Genomic DNA, 20,108 nt, shown 5'->3' on the forward strand with positions numbered 1-20,108 from the left:
GCCTGTGGTGGAGGTGGTTACCTGGTGGTGACACCTTCAGCTGGGGAGGTGACTTTACGGACCACGGTGCAGCAGTCAGCAGATCCTATCTGTCTCAGTCCTACCATAAAAGATGTTGATGCCAGATACAGTTTATTTGTCTAAGCCGGGGGTTTGCTTTGGTGTGCCTATACTAATCGCTTTTGTTGAGGGCTGGAACCGTTGAAAATACCATTGTAAACATGATCTTAGGTTGGAAGACAGGTTGACTAGAACTTAATACTCTCCCAATTCATGCCCTGATTTGCACTATACAAGGCAATACCATGCTCATCTTACAGCAACACGCTTGCCACTGTCTCTTCACTTGGCACAACAGCCCTGGCTTGGAACAAGTTTGGTTTGGGGAGATAAGATTGTGGCTTACAGCTGGGGGGGGGGGCAGGGAGATAGCTGGGCAGGCTCCCACCAGCAGTCTGGCCACTGTAACCTCGACTAAGAGCAGAGTAAATTATTCCACGCGCGACTTTATGCGACAGCAGAGCTGCGTCTTTGCTGGAGGAGCCTTGTGCCCTGCCGTGCCTAGCCATGCTGGGCCATGCCGTGCCAGGCCCCGGGGCACAGCCGGGCCTGTGCCGCAGCAGGAGCCCAGCGCCCCGGTGGGGGGTGTCAGCCGGTGGGGGTTCAGCCTTCCCCCCCCCCCCCCCCCAGGCCAAGCCTGAGGCGAGATGAGATCTCCCGGCCCCCGCGTGTCCCGGGGGGGTGGATGCGGCGAGACTTTGCCCCCGTCCCTCGGTGCGGTGATATCGCGGCCGGCCCTGCCAGGGCTGGGAGCGCGGCCCCGGCCGGGGGGAGCCCTCAGCACCCCCCGCTGCTGCTTCCCGGCCCGGCGCTGGGAGCCCGGCTCAGCCTGGGCCGCCCCCGGCGCGACCCCGCCGCCAGGCCGCGGCTCCGGCCCCCCGCTGCCCGCCGCAGCGCTGCGCCCCCCCAGGGCCGCCCCCCGCCGCCATCGGCCCCGCGCCTCCCGCCATTGCCGCGCCGGGGGCGGCCGCTGTGGGCGGGCCGGGGCGGAGGGAAGCGCGGCCGGGCGGGCCGAGAGCAGCCGAGAGGCCGGTTAAAGCGGCCGCCCGCCCGCAGCCGCCCCGCCCGGCTCCCGCGCCTCACCGACGGACGGCGCCGGCCGTCGCTGCGCGCCGCGGCCGCTCGCACGCCATGAGGGCCCGGACCCCGGCCCTCGCCGCCTCAGGAGCCGCCCGCAGCCTCCCGGCCCGACCCCCCGCCCGCCGCCCGGCTGGGGCGGGCGGCCCGGATCCATGCGGCGGCTCCAGGAGAGGTTCAGGAGGTGAGGTCGCCCCCGGGGACCCCTCACCCCACCCCGGGCCGCCCTGAGGGCTGGGATCCCCGGCCTGCCGCCCGCTCCCCTGACGGCCGGGCGGGCGTGGGGGCTGGGGTGGGGGTACCCGCCGGTCCCCGCTGCTGAGGCGCCGGTCGCCCTCCCCGGGGCCGAGGGCCGGTGGCGGGCGGGGAGGGCAGGGCGTGAGGGGGGCTCCGCGTGGCCTTCGTGGGTTTAATTTTCTCTTCCTTCCCCATCGCTTTACGTGGATGAAGGGCCACGCACCCGGCCGTGTGTCCCACCCCCGCCCCGACCTGTGGCTCCCGAGCCGCGCCGTGCCGAGCCGCCTCTGCCCGCCGCAGGGCCGGGCCGTGCCCCCGCGCAGCCCCGGTGCGGGCGGTGGGCGCTGCCGGCGGCGGGGGGCAGCGGCCCGGTGCGGGGGGTCGGGCACACCCGTACGGATGTGGCTTCAGGTGCTGGGTGGCACAAAGGCCAGGCGCGGGGCCGGTGAGTGTTGAGGGCCAGCCCGGCTTCTGCTGCGGCTTCCCTCAGCAGGTGCCCTGCGCCCGCCGCCAGCCTGCCTCTGAGGGTTAGCGGGGGAGTAAAACCCAAAGAGGAGCAAAAGAGAAATCTGGGGGGGTCAGGGGGTGCTGTGCGCTCCCCCCTCACCTCAGGTTTGGCCTCTGGCGCTGGCCGGGGGGCTGAGGCGGCTGCGAGGCCAGCGGGGTGCAGAGGGGCCCCTGCCATGCTGAGCGGGCACGCTGCCACGGCTTCAGGGATTCCCCGAGAATTGCAGATTTCATTTTATCTCCAGTACCGTGTAAGTACGCGCACCTTCCCGCAGCGGGTGACGGCACTGTTATTTCCCCATAAGTGCCCTGCTGCTGTACTCATCCCAGTCATTTCTCTGGCTCAGCTCTTCAGTGATAGCGAAGATTCTACGAACAGTTACAAACCACAGCTAGGTATGTTCTAATCCAGGAAGGAAGGTGCCTGGGCCGGAGGAATATGGCTCTATTTTTAACCAAATGGACTGAATTCATCAAGGGGAAATATCTGAAAGTTTGGGCAAGGAAAGCAAGCTTTTATAAACCTATTCATTCCTCTTCAAAATTTTACCTAAACAGTCATCATGAAAATACATTGCTGATCTATTTTGACCTGCTTGTGGTTTCCTTTGTTTTTCCTCTTGAGAACAAAGAGATGAGATAACATTAAAATTGCTTCAGTATCTAAATATGTAACCCCATTTAATGTATGCCACTGCTGGTTTTGTGGAGTTATCTCCACCTGGTTGCAGTTTCTCATACACTGTGTCTTACTAGGTCTGAACGGCCTCTCCTGCTGCTGGAAAGCACAGAGAAAAAAAAGATGCAAAAAGGGGTAATGAACTTTTGAGCTGGTAAAAGGAAGTATGAGGCCTTTTGAGCTGAATAAAGGCAGCGTACTTCCTGAAAAGACTAAAAAATCCAGATCTCTGAGGCTATTATCAGTGCTTGCTGTTTTTACTGACATTTTAATTCATGCTTGAAAGAATAATTCATTCAGCAGATGGGAATCCAGAATAAGGCAAGGTTTAAAGAGTGCTTTTTTTTTTCTTCTGCAGTTTGGGGTATATGAGCTTGCTGTGATACCAGACAAATGCCATACAGATATCTGCCATGGATTTGGGATTTTAGAATTTATTTTTCTAAGCTGGGCTTATGTGCAAAGACAAAGCATTAAGAGCCCTCAGATTTTCCTCCTGCTTTCTCTCCCAAATACTGTGGTCTCTTAATTCTGGAATCACTACGAAACATAAAGCATCTACTCCTTGGAAATGAATCGGGACTTGAGAATTAGGGGTGTCTCACAAAGAATGGATCAGTACGTATGTTTAACATTGTAAATATTTGACGTGTTGCAAGATCAGAGTTCAAGTAGTGTAAAGGGGGAGATAAGAATTTCTTCCCTCTTGTTTTAAATTGCCGTATGTCTTTCTTAATACCCCTTTTCCACTTATACTGGGAATGTGCTCATCAGAGAAGGTTGGTTGTGTACTGTGAAATTATGAAGCTTGGATTTCCTTGGCTTCAAGTAGATCTAGGGCTTTAAGAATGCATTTAAATTGTGAAAATGAACGCATGCCTCTTCAGTGCAAAAGCATTGTGCACTTGTGGCTGGCTACGAGTAGTTGTTAGTCTACTGTGAAATGAAATGAAATTTCAGAAAATTCATATTCTGATATTGAGGGAGTAAATATTTTATCTTAGCAATCACTGATTGTCAGTATCTTAAATGGAGAAGTATTTATGGGTTCTTGTGAGATAATGCTGCATATTCCCTGATTAAATGGCTCTGGTTTCGTACTGCTTCTGTTAAAGACTACATTAGGGATTTATTGGAGAATCAAAAGGCTTCGCTTAAAAGATGTTTCCTGTAAACTGTAGCCCTCTTCAGTGGGAGCTTATCAGGCTGTCCTGTATTTGCTAATAACCTTAATGGTTGTGTTACAGAGAGCCTTTATTTATAGGAGTAAACAGCATCTGAATGCTGTATATTGGGTTTCCACTTTTAAGAAGGTGAGATTATATTCCTCACAATTATCTTTTTCAGAAGAGGCAAACTTGACCCATAGTTAGGAGGAAGAACAATGTCCCTGTGTTGCTGTATTCACGTGGCAGAAAACAAAAAGTGTCCGTTGTTGGTGGTGATGTGGGGATTATTTATTTATTTCTCTCTGAGAAAGAACAGAGCAGTTTCTGCCTCTGGACTGTAAGTCTGCAGCCAGGTTCTTCTGCCTTCATACTGCGATGTATGCATATATAGCTACAGGAGTATAGGACTGACTTGCAACAGCATGTGTCAGAATAATTTTTCCTGGGTTTGATGAGTACTTCAGTGTAGTATCACAAAGCAGCTATTTTCAAACTTCAGGTCTGTTTCTTAAGACATTAAACACGAACTGTCAAACTGGAAATGAAGCAAACTCAAGAGAAGCATTGGCTGGAATTAGTGCCCTCATCAACCACTTTTTAAATGACCCTTCCTCTAAAGTTGTTGCTGATCAACGTTTACGAATAGTGTTATCAAAAGGCATAGGGAAGTAAGTGAAGCTTTGCTCTGCTGAAAACGTTCTCTGTGAGTAGTGACCTGAGCAAATGTGCTCCAGCGTCTGCTCGCTGGGTCTTGCCGCATGTTGCAGGTACCTTTCAGAGAGGAGAGGTGCAGGTATGGCCAGTGTGCAGCAAAGGTAGGTGCTGGGCTGCTGCGAGATCCTTTTCTGGAAGGTCCTAACTCTTCCTCCCCTGCCAGAACACGCTAGTGGTGGCGTTATTAGTGTAAACATGTCAGTGAAGGGGGGTGAAGCGTTGCTAAGGGTGGTGTTCTGCTGGGACTCTCTCTGGTGGAAGAAAAGTGAGTTTCAGCTATTGTGGGAGTCCTGTAAAGCTTTCTGTCCAACAGCCACGTTGCTAACCGTTTTTGTTGTTTTAATTTAAATCATCAGAATTTTTTAAGAAAAAACAGTTTAAAAAAGTTTTGGAAACGTGAAGTTTTCGGAAACCGGATGCTTGTCTGTTTTCTCAGCCTGAAGTTGCCATGCAGATGAACGAATGCTTGCATCATTCCTGTGCTGGCACAAAGGGAGAAAAAAAACCACAACTCTTTGTCTAGATAACAGAAAAAGGATAGCTTTGTTAATGTGTTTATATTCTGTTTTAATGCTAATGAAACTGTCTTTAAATTAGTGAGAAGAAGAGGACCTAATAATAAATTGACTCTTTTTATGTGTTTGTTCATAATTCTGTCAAAAATCTAACGTTACCCCAGGCTCTGCTTTAGAAAGATCAGATACCTTTTCTACTAAATAACTATAAATTAAAAGTAAAAAACAAAAAATAAATAATTAAAAGTAGTGCTTTGCTGAATAACAGAAGGTCCCATTAGCGGTCTACCTTCAATTATTTATAGATTTTTAGATGATAATAATATCTGATCTAGAAATTTGGAACTACTGAAATTATAAAGCTAATACTGAGGATAAGCTTGTACCTTTTGGTTCTATATTTTTTTGTTTGTTGGTGGTTTGTTGTTTGTTTTTTTTAATTTTTGACTTCTTGTGAGACTTCCAACGTACCACCATGGCCTTTGGAGAAATGTAGTAATATTCTAGATGTAATCACTGAAAGGTTTCCCATTATTTTTAATTTACGGAGCTGGGCAAGGGCAGTCTAATCCTGGTCACTTAGCTGAGCCAACAGATGCTTTTATTTTTAAATGTTTTCCTAACTTGGAAGCAGAACTGAGTAAGCTGAATGTTCCATCTTTAGAGGATGCAGAGATGGTCTCCAGCAGCTGTTGAAGACCTGTACGTACTGGGCAACAAAATAATTTTCTAAATGTTCTGTGAGCCCGTGTATATGACTACAGTGTCGTTAAGCTCTTGGAGATGAGAGCAAGGAGTCATTTGTCACTGACAAAAGAATTGCCATTTTTTAACAATATATTAACTCCTGTGGAGTTACTAATTTGCTAACAACCATTTATACTTGGTGTCTGTGAATGATGTTCACGTTGTTCTTGTCCTGTGTATCACTAACAGTTGAAACTGTTTTTTGAAACTGCCACAATTTGGAGAGAGGTCATGACACTGTTTTATCATTGTTGTTACATCCTCAAATATGAGGTTAGAAAAAAAATTGTTTATAAATCATTTAATAAATCAGTCAGGAGAGCCAAGTGTCTTGTATCCCAGAAATCTGGAACTGCTTACTCAGGCTATGAGCTTCTGGTAGGGTTTTGTTGGTTGGTTTTCCCTGCTTTGAGATCACCCAGTATTTTATGGATGTCGTAAAAATAGGACTGATTTTGACTTAAACCAGGAGGGACATGGGAGAGGACCACAGTTTGTCTAACAAGCCCTTTATGTAAATCTAGCCAACAAAGCTGCTCTCGGTTCTGAAACATACAGACATGTTCTGTATTTGTTGTGAAGCTGTTCCTGGCTTGTTGGATACCTGACTAACGGTCAATGCATAGTTTTATAATAGTCTGGAGTAAACTGGAGTTTATTAGTGAAAGAGAATTGCTTTTGAATGATAGTAGGCTGTGCTGGGATAACATACATGGTACTGTAGCTGGAGTAGTTCATGACTGTCTGGTTACATACAAATAATGTGCTGTCTTTCAGAGGATTTTATACACAGATTTGAATTTGTGAGGTTTCACAGAAACAACTCCAGTGTTTGGTTTTTTTAGAAATTTTAAAAGCAACATTAGTACTGGCAGGTTATTCCAAAACTTTCTCAGATTTTTTTATTATATTTCACTTGGCTTGAAAAGACTGTTTGTTGTGATTGTTTGTTAGGTAGTGTTTGAAAATTCTTGGAGGAAAAGGCAGAATGTCTATGTAAAGCTTCTTGAAACTTTGCTGCTTTGGAGTGAACCGTTAGAGTCTCCTTTCATCCCTGTGTAGCTTGGGTCTTAGGTACAGACAGAAGATAGGATTAGCCTCAAAGAAAAACTGAGCCACCTAATGCTTCAAACACAAATATTGCTCGCTATAGGAACTGAAAAGCCAACGTTCAAGTTGGTTTATTCCAAGGTGTTATAGAACTGGAATATTGCTATAGTTTCAAGAACTTCTTAAAAGAAGAGTAACCTTGGCAGCTATGATGAAGTCCATATTTCTGGAGTAATTTGTGTCCGTATTAGGTAACTTAAATAGGAAATAGTTCATTCTTCATCCAACCAAGCTGTCGGAAAAGAGGCAGTCTGACTTCTATGTGCAGAGTCTTGGTTAAAGATAACCATCCACTGTGACAGACAGTCACAGAGTTTTATCTAACATGTTTCTGTTACGAGACCTTATATGGGAGGACTTAAAATTTAATTAACAGTTACTTTTAACATGTCTGTACTTATAATTTTTCATACTACTAGGCTGGAGGTACTCCTTTGTGACACCCAAAAGAGATGGTTTGTTAACTTTCCTAAAAATATCTCTTAATTGTTCTACAGGTTCATGAACCACCCAGCTCCAGCAAACAGCCGCTACAAACCCACTTGCTATGAGCATGCTGCTAACTGTTACACACATGCAGTAAGTACTTCTTTTTTTCTTTTTTCTTCCCCGCCCCCCCCCTCCCCCCCCTCGAACCAAATGCTTCAGTAAATTTTTGTGGGTTTGGATGGCTCAGTGCTTACCTTTGCCCAAGCGTATTCGTATTTGAAGCCTCTGTGGGTTTTGGTGTATAAGCTTCAGCTATAACAGGCTAGAAAATGTAACATTAATTAGATAGTTGGTAATCACTAGTCCCGGTTCTGGATCTCTAGGAGCTCCAGACGCTTCTTAAGATTCCTTTTCACCTAAGTTTAAGTTACATGTCTTCAACTAGATGGTTTTCTTCTGTCCCAGTCAAAGGATGACTACGGTAAAGTGAAAGTAGGCCTATACTAGTCAGCCTTGCAAGGCAGATTTCCCAGTGCTATGCTGACGTAATATTTTGCAAATTGTATACTGCAAGTATAGGAAAGATTTATTCCTGTTAGAAGTGGAAGGCTTCATAAGACCATCATGTGGGTATCAGCTAGAAGAGCTGGAATGACTTAGTTCTGATACTTTATATCTACAAATTGATTCTTTGACAAATCTGCTATTTTGAAAGATGCACTAACGATGCTGACAGCCGTACTAAAAATCCTAGTCTGTCCTTATTTTCATAATGTAAGGCCCTGTACTAGATTTGAATATATGATATATACAAAATAAAGCAAGCAGTCCCTTCTCTCTCTCTCTCTCTCGTAGTGATTGGGAAGTTTAATTTGCTGTCTGGCACTTTGAAAAGGACTTAAAAATATGTGTGTGTGTTTTTTAAGATAGCATTTGCCCTTTTATAGTATCAGCTTGTGCTTTTCCTCAATCCCTTGTTTAACTCCAAACATCTGAAGTATGTTTGACTTTGTCCTCAGTCTCTTATCTCCAGTGTTTCCAAGTAAGCTACAGATACGAATGCTCAGGGTAGCGCATGGGACTCTTCAGTTTTAGAAGGAGCTCTGTTCTTAAGGATCCTTTGTGTATATTTTATAAATAACCAACATACAGCTCATTGTTGCTGGTAAAAACAGAATCACCTAGGTTTACATATAGAAAAGCTAACTGAAGTTTATGTGTTTTTAAGTCAAGGCTCTCATGTACAGCATTATGTAAATATATGCTTATTTGTCTAGAGAATGAAGCAACATGCTGTTAGTTAGCACAAATATGTAGTTTATCTCATAATCCTTGTACAAATCTTATTTACTCTGGCCAAAAAGTTAGATTTCAAAATATCTGGCAGAAGTTGCTGTACTCCTTAGCAGTTCTAGCATTCATCTAATTGAAAAACAGGCATGTCTGATTCCTGCCTGTTAGCAGTGGGTTACAGCCAGGATGTCATATCAGTATTTTGTGGTGTTCTACAGGTTCTGGGGAAGCTCTCTTATTACTTTCAGAACAGTCAAGCTACGTGCTAAAACCTATCATGAACTGTTAACAGCTTGGAGATATACAATATTAACATACCCTTTGGAAGAAAATAAAGTGTAGTATAAAAGAGGGATTGTTACTTATTAAATAAAATTGTATGCAATAAATATTTTTTTATTAAACTTTAAAGCCTTGAAATAGAAATCTGATCTGGGAAAGCAGAGTGGATTATACAGAAGCAGCTGGGGGGACGCACTTGCTTCTGTGTGTTACAGACCATTTTACTAAATGGTAGATGGTCGAGTGGTTGAGTCTTTGCCACTTGATTACAGTATGAGTTTTCAATTAGACATTGATATAATTTCTACAAAACAGAGTTTAGCAATGGTTCTCCATGCATTTTTTCCAAAGCTTTATTCATAATTCAGGAAGCAGTCAACTTGAATTTTACGAGCGTGGCTGTACTCTGCTGTAGGTATCCCATCTGTTTTTTGACTTAAAAATATGCAGTAGTCAGTTTAGGCAGGTATTTAAAAGGAAAAAAAAAAAAGAAAAAACAAAACCCTAAACCCAGCAATAACTGGAGATACAGAATCCCATGTGTAGCTTTTTGTTGCAGTACTTTGAAGGTAACTTTGTGTACCATAGTAAGGTATTTTCAAATTTATAACTAGTAAGGCTATTTAAAATGTCTTGGGTTTTTTTTTAGCTTTAAATGAAGCACTGACTTGTCCTTAGACACTAGGAGTTAGGAAGGGCAGCTAAAAAGTTGAATACAGGGACAGAAAAGACTGCTCTCTGTGTTTAGAAGAACAGGAAGGAAACAGTATATGAGAGAAGGAGGAGTTGTAAGAATTTAACTTGTGAGGTAAGCTAAATCTAAGGGGAGGGATGGCTCTTTCATCATGAAACTTCTGATGTACGTAAGGCTTATCAGAGAAAAGATACTGTGTTGTATGAAACCCTCAGAATTTAGACACGGCTTGCTTTGTACTGCTCTAAAAGTTTCTTCCAACTGGCTTAAAAGGAGGAACTGTTCTTAAAATAAGTTATAGTCTCTCTGTTCCAGTCATGGTTTGTGCAGTGCATGGAAAAAAAAGAGAGAGGTATAAATATTTAAAAAATGAGGCTTGGAGCATTTAGCAGGCTGTTTGAGCATGGAAGTAGGGGTCATCAAAATTTCAGAAGGGCTCTTAAGATGAAAATGTCTCTGTTCCACCTGGCTGATATTAGCAGTTCCTCTGCGCTCTGGGTTGCACAACCGATGTTCCCAGTAAGCTTCCCACTGCACAGCGCTCGTCTCCTTCCTTGAAAAAACTGGTGAGCAGGGAGGCACCGTACTTGGCTTCAGGACTGCGCTCCTGGAGCAGGCAAGCTGGAGGTTGGACACGGCCCTTCCTGGTTCCCTCTAAGTGTCACATGCAATTTTGGCTGATTTGTTGATCTTTCCATTGTCCTCCTTTCCAAAGAGGAAGTGTTGGGACCATCTTCATGCTGTCAGTGTTTCCCTCTCGATGAAAGGCACGTGAAATTGGAACAATAACGCCATGCTTTGCTACAGCGGCTTGTGCATCAAAAGCCATTGTTGCCGACTATATGACGTGCGTAGCCTTGCGTACAAAGAAAATAATGTAACTTGGCGTGAATGTTACATACAAAAGCAAAATTTTTAACAGATTTTTTTAACCTCTCTGCAGGAGAGATTGTCTGCAGAAATATGGGAAGAACACAGATAAAATACTGACCAACGTACCAGTATCCTAAGCAACCTTAGATAGATAGAAGATAGCAGATGATTTGCCATAAGTTAGTAACCAGAGAGTACAATTTCCCTGAAGTGTGGCAGATAAGTTGTTTCAGCATGCATCTTTGTGCCTTAAGGCTTTTGCAGTGGCCACTGTTTGTGACTGTAGGCATTGTTTCCCAAAATACATCACACAAGGGTTGTGCCCATGTCTTTTCTTAAAGATTCCTGCCTATAACTGTAAATAAATAGATTTTTATCTTTTGTCTTCCTCCTTATCGCAGAGGGTTTTGTAACTTCATGCTCTAATTTTGTTCTGGCATTTTTCTAGAAAACTTAGTGAAACTAAGTTGCCTGCTCTCTTGTTCTGTAGATCTCTCTCAGCCCCATTTCTGATTTAGCAACTATTAATGAAGGTGCTACAATTAGTAAGATGGAATATCATGGTTCTGGGTTTGTTCACAGTACATTAAGTTGCTGGGTTTGATGATATCTGTTGGGAAGAGTAGTGCTTCATGATGAAATAAGCAAAGCTTTTTGTGACTCCTAGCTAGCTTTTTTGCTAGGAATGCTGGCAAGTTAGAAATGCTATGTCATTGCTGTAAACTGACATGGCACAATCACACTCATTCTATTAGTTCTGATTCTTTGACTAATTTTTTGCTAAACAGCCCTCCTTTTAAAGGACTAGTTGATTGCTTCTCCATTCTGAAGATTAAAACACAGTTTTTGGGCTAGAGATTGTTTTCAAATGAACATGGGAAAATCTGCCTAGTTTTGTTGACTACAGTGTTATATTTCTTTTGTAAGATGGAGCTTAGATATAATGAAGTCTTTTGTATGGTATGTTATCTGTTATGGCATTAGTAGCTAAAGAACTTTTATCCAGTTGGCTGGAACAGCAGGGTATCATTTCTGGATTTTGTCTTTAGCTATTTTTGGTCAGAAATAGTAATAAAACATCTCTTGTTTAGTCTAACTGTTCCCACGAAGCATATCAGGCACAGAGGGAAAGTGTTCCCGAATAGAATACTTGGAAAACACAGTAAATCCTTCTCATGGTAGTATAGCGCTCTTCCCTGTGAGAATTAGGATTGTTCTTCAGAGCCTTGACAAGGCAGAAAAGCAATGAATTCAGGTCTTCATTCATGTGCTCAGTCATGGCTGTATTCTTCATTCTGAAGGTACAAAGAAAGAGGTGATAAGAAAATTGTTTGTTTAATTTAACCCTATAACTTCACATACAATAACTACTGGGAAAAGTGATTGGTATGAAACTCTTGTGTTGGCCCGTTTGAGTATTACGTATCATAGCTTAATTTGTGAAATACTTTAGTAGACTGGTAAAAGGCTGGGATATCTGTGTAGGAAAGACAAGTTGTTCAGTGTAATATCTAAATCTAGTTTCCAGAGAGGTCTTCCTACCTATAAAATGGTATCAATCAGAGCTCCAGGCAGAATCTCTGAGCAGTTCATGCTCAGGCTTTGAGCAGGGGATTTGCAGGGATTTGCTATTTTACCTAGCACTTGGGTTGATGATACTTGTGGGTACATAATCTCTGAAACCTTTTAGTTCTCTGTCAAGTTTAGTCAAAACTGAAATTTGCACTAGAAATTGGGAAGGAAACTGATGACCGTGGGTACAGCATGTCTGCACAGCTTAAAGAAACTGCTGAAAAACGGTTTCTGGAGATCAGTATCTTCCTGTCCCTGGAAAAACTGAATGACCCAACTGCCACATCTCATCAGTTCCTTGCTGTCTCAAGGGCTTCAGCTGCACTTTGAACTGCATGTCATATGTGGAAAACAGGCGTGACTGGTCTCCTGAGGAGTGAAACACTTGAACCTTTCTTGAACGTGGGGGCTGTCCGGGATATGTGTATGGAAATTTATGGTTTGTGATAAATGAGAAGCCAGGCTGGCAGGCTATTTTTGGCCTCAGAGTGCATGAGGTCAACTTCCCTAGGCTCGTTACAAGACCTGGAAAGTGTTTTCACCTCTGTCCAAATGCTGTGGATATAGGAATACCATACTTTTCATTTCCATGACTTTGCAGCTTTTGGCATAAATGTACTAAATTTTGCAAAAAGGAAGGAAATGTAGCTAAAAAAAGGAAGGAATGGAGCTACAGTTGATGTACTTCAAAAGCCTAAAGTAAAAGCCACTTTTTTTTTTTTTTTTAAATCTCTGGATTAACTAACTACTTCTCAGATTCATTTGGTATACTCTGCATCTTCTGCACTATAATTGTGATCAGAGCCCCAGTTTCTTCCAGTCTGTAGGTAGGGAAAGGGCGCGGGCAGTGCAGGCTGGCCCAGCTAGATAGTCCCAGCTATCAAACCTGTAATGCAAAGCAGAGTTGCCAGTTTTGTTTAAACATTATTTGTTCCTAGCTTTGTTGTTTTATCATGTGAGGCTTGGGTTAAACTACCGAGAATTTAACCTGTGAAACTTATTTACAGTTCACGTGAACAAATTAATATCTTAAGGCACAGCATAGGGCCTGGAAGGGAACTTTATCTGCCCCACTGGTGCGGTGCTGTGGATGGTACTACGCTGGCTGCCAGGGAAGACTTAACAGTGGCCTTTTGTTTTCTTAGTTCCTTATTGTTCCCGCGATCGTGGGTAGTGCCCTTCTCCACCGGCTGTCTGATGATCGATGGGAAAAGATAACAGCATGGATGTATGGCATGGGGCTCTGCGCCCTCTTCATTGTCTCCACAGTATTTCATATCGTTTCTTGGAAAAAGAGTCACTTAAGGTATTGCTATAAGATGTATGTTTTATTTTCATGTTCTGTGATGTTTTTCCATTGTGTTTCTTGGTCAAAAACATAATTTTACAGAAGGTTGGAGTGGTACCTTGTACTGAATCACGAAGAAAACACTCTTGATTCTGTTGGAAGAAATAGTGAGCCAGGCTCAGAATACAAATGAACTCTAATGTCTGCTGCTTTTTCACAAAGAAAATATGTGTTTTTCTAGGCCCTAGTGTCTCTTAATCCATAAGATGAAATGGGAAAAACACAATCTAACTGCATAGTGGCTATAATCCCACTGCAGAAGTCAGAACATTGTCTGGGACTATGGTGTGCTCAGATATTTTAGGGAACATGGAGTTTGCCAAGGGAATTAAAATACGACACACAGCTAACTAGCAGAAAGCCTCCTTGGGAGCAAGGCAGCAATAGCAGAACTAAGATGCGATTTGATTTGTTATTTTTAAATTTTATTTTACTTTTTGGTCCCATTATGACCCGTCTATAATTCTGGGCCATAAACTGAATTGTACTAGTAGTCGCTGAATGGTAACGGGTTTTGGATGAGGCAGAGTTAAGGTGACAGCTTTCAGCCTGCTTGCTGGAGAGCAGGATGCAGGGGGAGAGAAGGGGAGAGGAGCGGAGGAGTGCTCATCTCCTGCGTGTCTTGCGTGTGACTTCCTGAAGCTAAAGTCAGCTGGACAGTCTTCCAGATGGTTTTAAGAGGTTATGGAGCTGATGGTATTTCCCCAAAGTAATCCCAAAGTGTGTCAGGAAACTGAAATGATAAAAAAACCTTTCCAAAATCTGTCTTGGTGACTTCTTCTCTCTCTTACTAGGACAATGGAGCATTGCTTTCACATGTGTGACAGAATGATGATCTATGTCTTTATTGCAGCATCATACGCACCGTGGTAAGAAATCTGAAGTGCAGTTTCAAAACTAAAGCTTTTTCCAATGTAAATGTTTTATCATTGTGACTTTCCAAAATCTATAGGTGTCTTCTTAAATGCATTGCAAAATGCATCACAACGTAATCCCCTGGGATTTGCTGAAAGTAATGTTAGAAAACAGCAGGATGGAGTTTATATTCCACATACCCCAGTTTATGCCTCCCTTACATCAATGCAAACGCACTTTCTACCTGTCTGGATATAGAATGTCCCAAGTGTCTTCTCCCTGCATCATGCCTAACTTTACAGCTCTAAATATTTATTTTTATCAAACCCTACTAGTCTTGTGTCGGTTTGGTCCATTCATTTGTGACTTTTGTCTGTTTAAATCTTTGTACCTCCAGGTTAAATCTACGTGAGCTCGGACCTCTGGCATCTCACATGCGTTGGTTTATCTGGCTGATGGCTGCTGGAGGAACCATTTATGTGTTTCTCTACCATGAAAAGTAAGAATTATTATTTGCATTTAACTTTAAACTGAAATTAAAAGGTGTGGGCTTTCTTGCTTTCTGAGGGTTCTTATCCAGCCTTTCACACATTGAAAAGTGGAAATACATGATGAGAGTGATGCAGACTTAGGTCTTGTCAGAAGATAATTATATTTGCCCTGTAATAACATGTCTTTAGGCTATATTATTGTCTTCTCTTAAAGGACTGGGAGGGAAGTATCCACTTCTAAAATTTTAACTTTTGCTACAACAAAGCAGGGGTGAGAGTGGGTAGGGTAAGAAAGCAGTTGAAATTATGAGTTTCTTATGCCCCTGATTTATGTAGCGTTAGGTAATAATACAATATTGCAACATTATATTGTTTATAGATACCGATGCATATTGACTCCTGCTACCTTCTTGGTTTTGTTTTGGAGTGCAAGTCCCTGAGTTTCAGATATGAATTCTTGAGCCTGCTTTCATATCCTCAGGGAGCAAGCAAGAACCAACTTTTTTGTTTTGGCAATGAGCTACTGAGGTTCTTGTTAAATAAGAAAATAAGTTGTCTCAATGTTTTATTCTCACTAGTACTTAATGCAAATGCATGCATTTAGGCAGTATTTAGAGAGCAAGGTATTACCTGCAGCTGTACAATGCAGAGATAAAAGGCTAGCTTTGTTTATGTTATAAAACATTGGTTACTTATCTGCACAGAAAGCTTTTTGAATAGTTTAATGGACCCATGCTAACATAAAACCTGAAATATTTTGTTACTATTGACGGAAATGTTCATCCTCTTGTACACCTCCTTAGATGACTCAAATTGTTCCTTTTTAGGTATAAGATCGTTGAACTCTTTTTCTATTTAGCGATGGGATTTTCTCCTGCTCTGGTAGTGACATCCATGGTAAGGAATGTGACTATTAACATTACAAACATGCAGACTTTCCTTTTATAACTAGCTTAAGTTCCACTGCAGCTATCTTTCATCTGAAAAGATTTTAGTCCGCCATAATTGTAAATGTTCTCTGCAGAAGAACCAAATATAGTCATTTATATTTAGGGTTTATGATTTACATGTCAATGAAATGCTACCTTGGTTTGTTGAATCTGGGCCACAGGGTCCAGATGAAAAGAGCTTAGGTCCCGGACCTCACTTCTGAAGACCCTCACTTCTGAAAGGATGTTGGACGTAACAATTCAATTACTTCCGTTTGAGTAAAAATGATACAGATGTGAAGTACCTTTAACCTGTTGAGGAATATTTCTAGATTTTACTGTTTATGAACTTAATGCCCACTTATTCACTTACAAGTTGGGAAAGAAGCTTTTTCTTTATAGCAGCGGAGTGGATTTCTGATAGCACGTTGTCTTTTCTCTTGGTATGTGTAAGAGCTCTCTGGAAATCAATTAATGCTGTGGTCTGGACCAAGATGGGAGAAGTAAATTGACTCTTGCCCCTTTCAAAATTACTCAGGGGCAACAAAGCTAGAGTATTTTGTCTCTTACTAGAGGCTTTTTTTATTAGTGAAGCAGGGGAAAATTTAAAAGCTGAGAAGCAGTTGAACTGTATCAAACTGACGCACCATATCTGGGATACTTGATCTCTCAGCAACTGGTGCTTTTGGGTTTTTTGGGTTTTATTAAGAAAAAGCTTCTTGGTGCATTTGTAAAGCATCTACACCATCTTGTCCAACTCAAAACTTTATTGTTTACTTATAGTTACACGTTTTGAATACTTTGAATAACCCTGTCTGCTGCTGATACAAATCTGACACATCTAGAGGATAATGCCTTAACTGTCCATGTGAATGCTCTGCTATGCCAAAACCTTGCCAGGTGTTTCATCCAGCCAGTGGGAGTTGCATTAAACTCAACGCTTGCACACGGTGCTGTGGTTTTCTTTTTCTGCATGTTTGTCTGCTCTGTTCATGAGCATGAAGCAAAGCATCAAATTTGTCTCAATTCTTGAGTTATCCTGCTGTTACCTCTACAGTGCTATTGCGAGATATTCTATAAATATATTATTATATAGTCACAAAGTATAATATAAATATACTGATTTTTCTCACTTGTCTGTCTGTCAAATCCAAGATGCTTGAAGTTCCGACAGCCAGCTTTCTTCTCTTGGGGCGGAAGGCACTTGCTATTTTGTACCTAAAATACCTTTCCCTCCTTTATACCACAGTTCTAATCTTTCCTTGTTAATTGACAGAGCAACACCGATGGACTTCAGGAGGTTGCCTGGGGAGGCTTGATATATTGTCTGGGTGTGGTGTTCTTCAAGAGCGATGGAGTCATTCCATTTGCCCATGCCATCTGGCACCTCTTTGTGGCCACAGCAGCTGCTGTTCATTACTATGCCATTTGGAAGTACCTTTACAGAAGTCCTGCAGACATAATTCGTCACTTATGATTGATACACGCAAAGTAATCTGCACTTGGCCTCTGTAACAGTATTATTTGACCTAAGGAATTCGGGGAAATTGGACAATTGCACAGAAAAACTGCACTGACGTTGGTAGTTCTCTGAACACAGTTACTGTGAACTGATGTTGTATGTGTCCTGCAATTGCCCATCGTATGGCAAGTGCTGTAAATAATCAAGATACTGTACTGCAGTACCAAGAGTCCATTCCATGTTAGTAGAACTGGCTACCTGATGTTTACAAATAAATTTTGTATTCTAGTTTAGTTTTACAATTTTTAACTACGTGAATTTTTCTAAATTAGTGATTCAAAGGGTGAAGTCAGTGCAATAGCAAAAATCTCTTTTGATTTGAAATTGGTTTCTATCGCCTTTCCACTACTCATTTATTAAACATGAATCGGACAAATAATCTACTTTTACCACCCATTATCTTGGTATAATAAGACTTTTATAGAAACTTTTTGTGTTTTTTGTAAACTTGGGAAGTACATTTATTGAACTGAAAACACACAACTGTCATCTATGCAGTTACTCATGTTGCAAAATCTTGCAAGAAATGGTTACATTCCACACACTGTACTGACAAGCAAACATTGTACCTCTTCCAAAGGTTGTATTACAGGTGTAATTGTAATAACCACTTTTACAGACTAAAACCTAAATGTGATTCTGCTGAGTTTTAACATGACAGTATTCTGCTCATCTGTAGTACCACTTAAACAGCACCTTAATTTGGCTTTATCAGTGATGGAAATTAAGTGCTTTAAGAGAGGTAGGCGATGTGATTTTTCTCCTCAAGATTCCCAGTTCTGCTCCGTGCTGCCCAGCTAGGCAGCAGCCTGGATGAAAGCGGGCTGGCGGAGCTGGCAGTGGAAGGGGACAGCTAACACCCCCTGTCCAAACCAGAGCGCCGCTTATTTCTCCAGAGTACGCGTACACCTAGTAGTGCTGTGATACTAAGCTTGGATTTTCGAAGGGATTTAAACCTGCCACCAGAACAGTTCCCAGCGGCTTTTGTTGGGGTGGTTCTGTTGGGAAATCCCGGTCGGAGCAGCAGGAGCAGAGCGATTGCTGACCGCTTTGAATTCGAGGTTGTTGGTTCTTCCCAAGCGCAGCCTTGCAGGGAGGAGAGCCTGAAGAACCTGATACGGTGTCACTTGTCATTCTGGGGCTTGACAGAGTCAGACTGGTCTTGATTGTGTTGCTGCCCTTCTGTACAGGAAACCCAAACTTGTGGTAGCAAGTCATGATTGTAGAACACGTGCGTTAAGTGACCAGAAGTAGAAGAGTCATTGTAATACTGTTTGTGCAACAATTGTATCCTGTCCCACTCCATAATGAATGTCTTATATTAAGATTGACTTTATCCTTTTTCTGATTTACTCAGTTTTTCATGTCAGTATTTAAAAACAAAACCAAAATGTGTTGCCTTTTTCAGATTTTGTTCTGGATATTGCCTGTCTGCAAACAATAAGTAGCAAGATAGGGATGTTTTTCAAGGTACCATTTAATATTTCACCTAGATTTGCCAGTGGGTTACGTATTTTAGAATATATATATTTGTATACAGAATTTACAAGAGGGACAAACTTTAAATTCAAGGCATTGAAGAATTTTGCTGTGTGGTGTTATCAGGTGGTTGGAGAAACGGCACCACTACAGCAGACTAGCTAACTGCCCCAAGAGAGGACAAAAGGAACAGCTGGGCAGGTAATTCCTAGTACAACAGTCTTGCACATCTGGATGCCTCAGTTTTTTTAACATTGTGTCTATTTTAATATTTTCCACTTTTTGTGAGTTCGTATATTTTGTTTAAATGCAGTAACTGTTAAAACCACTAAAATACATGTAAAGGTTTTCTGTAGTCAAAAGTGAAACTATTGCTTGAATATGTTTTAATTTTAAGTTAATTTTTCATGGCATTGCTTTTTGGAGTGTTTGAAATGGTTTTTAAAAAATTTCAATTCGCCAAAAATATTTTGAATTACTGTATTCTAGTCAATATGATATTGAATGTACTAGACTAACAATAAACATTTTGTGCAATTTGGAAACCATTGTATTCGTAGTGTTTGGTGTTTTCCCCTCCAACACTTACGCAGGAAAGTGAGAGACTTCACACTGTTGGCGCTCCTGACACAAGAGATCGAGTTGAACCCAAGGACCCTTGTGCTTGCTCGGTCAACTCTTTAAAACGAAAACAGTAGGAAAGAACACGATGCAAGTTACTCAGTTTGTGCTGTGGAAAAAAAGTAGATTTATGCCCAAATCTTGATGAATTTGGGGAACTTACTATGCTCCCTTTTGCTGTTCTGGATCAATTGTCGTAGTATATACTGGCTTTTGAATTTTTTTCAGTTTTATAACACTAAATTTTTTTTTCTCCTATCCCTATAGGGGTATCATTGCATAAAATACAGACAAGCTGAACTAAAAATGCATTTCTGTCTGGAAAACAAGTATGTCAATTAGCTTTTTCCTTTGTTTCTTTTTTTTTTTTTTTTTTTTACCCCCCTGCTCCCCTGTCTAATTACAGCTCTCCAGGCTGGTTCCTCCCAGGAGTAACAGTGCTTTTCCCGGTAAGGTTTGCTGCAGTAGCAGAGATGTAATTTCTTTGCCTTCCTGAAGCAAAATGTTTTTAAAAGCACCTGCTTTTCTCTGTTTTCCGTGCCTCTAGGTTTTAGAAGCGCAACAAATACACTGAGTCTAAATGAAGCGGTGATAACGTGCGTCCTAGTTTTGCAGATCCAGAGGATGTCTAGGATGCAACGAGTACTTTGAATACTGGACACCTCTGGTCTTATCACTTCTAGGTTCTATTTTTTCAATACAATTTTGTTTGCATCTGAAAAATAATTCTGTTATCTGCAGGGATTCATTTAAGGATTTATTCTAGAGTGCACTTCTTCGAATTGTATTGGGTTTTTATAATTCAACAGCAACAAGGAATGCACAGATAAACTATTTGTGTTTATTTCTGCTACCAAAAGCAGTGATAAAATTGGGCTGCTTTTCTAATTATGTCTTCCCCACAT

The 20,108-nt window shown here is 42.1% G+C and overlaps 1 protein-coding gene across 6 annotated transcripts in view; it reads left to right on the forward strand.

Moving 5' to 3' along the window:
- Nucleotides 1-19,130, forward strand: part of MMD (monocyte to macrophage differentiation associated) — a 44,187-nt gene extending 25,057 nt beyond the window's left edge. For 5 of the 6 annotated variants that reach the window (XM_037406434.1, XM_037406443.1, XM_037406455.1 and 2 more), the window contains 6 exons: nucleotides 7,313-7,394; nucleotides 13,104-13,264; nucleotides 14,101-14,175; nucleotides 14,559-14,660; nucleotides 15,480-15,549; nucleotides 16,858-19,130. In XM_037406434.1, coding sequence (XP_037262331.1) covers nucleotides 7,313-7,394; nucleotides 13,104-13,264; nucleotides 14,101-14,175; nucleotides 14,559-14,660; nucleotides 15,480-15,549; nucleotides 16,858-17,058 — 691 coding nt within the window. In that variant the 3' untranslated portion in view covers nucleotides 17,059-19,130. Of the gene's footprint in view, nucleotides 1-1,060; nucleotides 1,322-7,312; nucleotides 7,395-13,103; nucleotides 13,265-14,100; nucleotides 14,176-14,558; nucleotides 14,661-15,479; nucleotides 15,550-16,857 lie in introns of those variants that run through there. The other variant, XM_037406475.1, reaches the window with a different exon arrangement.
- The last annotated feature ends 978 nt before the right edge of the window (nucleotides 19,131-20,108 follow it).

This window comes from Falco rusticolus, chromosome 1 (assembly GCF_015220075.1).
Source record: "Falco rusticolus isolate bFalRus1 chromosome 1, bFalRus1.pri, whole genome shotgun sequence".
Taxonomy (NCBI): Eukaryota; Metazoa; Chordata; class Aves; order Falconiformes; family Falconidae; genus Falco; species Falco rusticolus.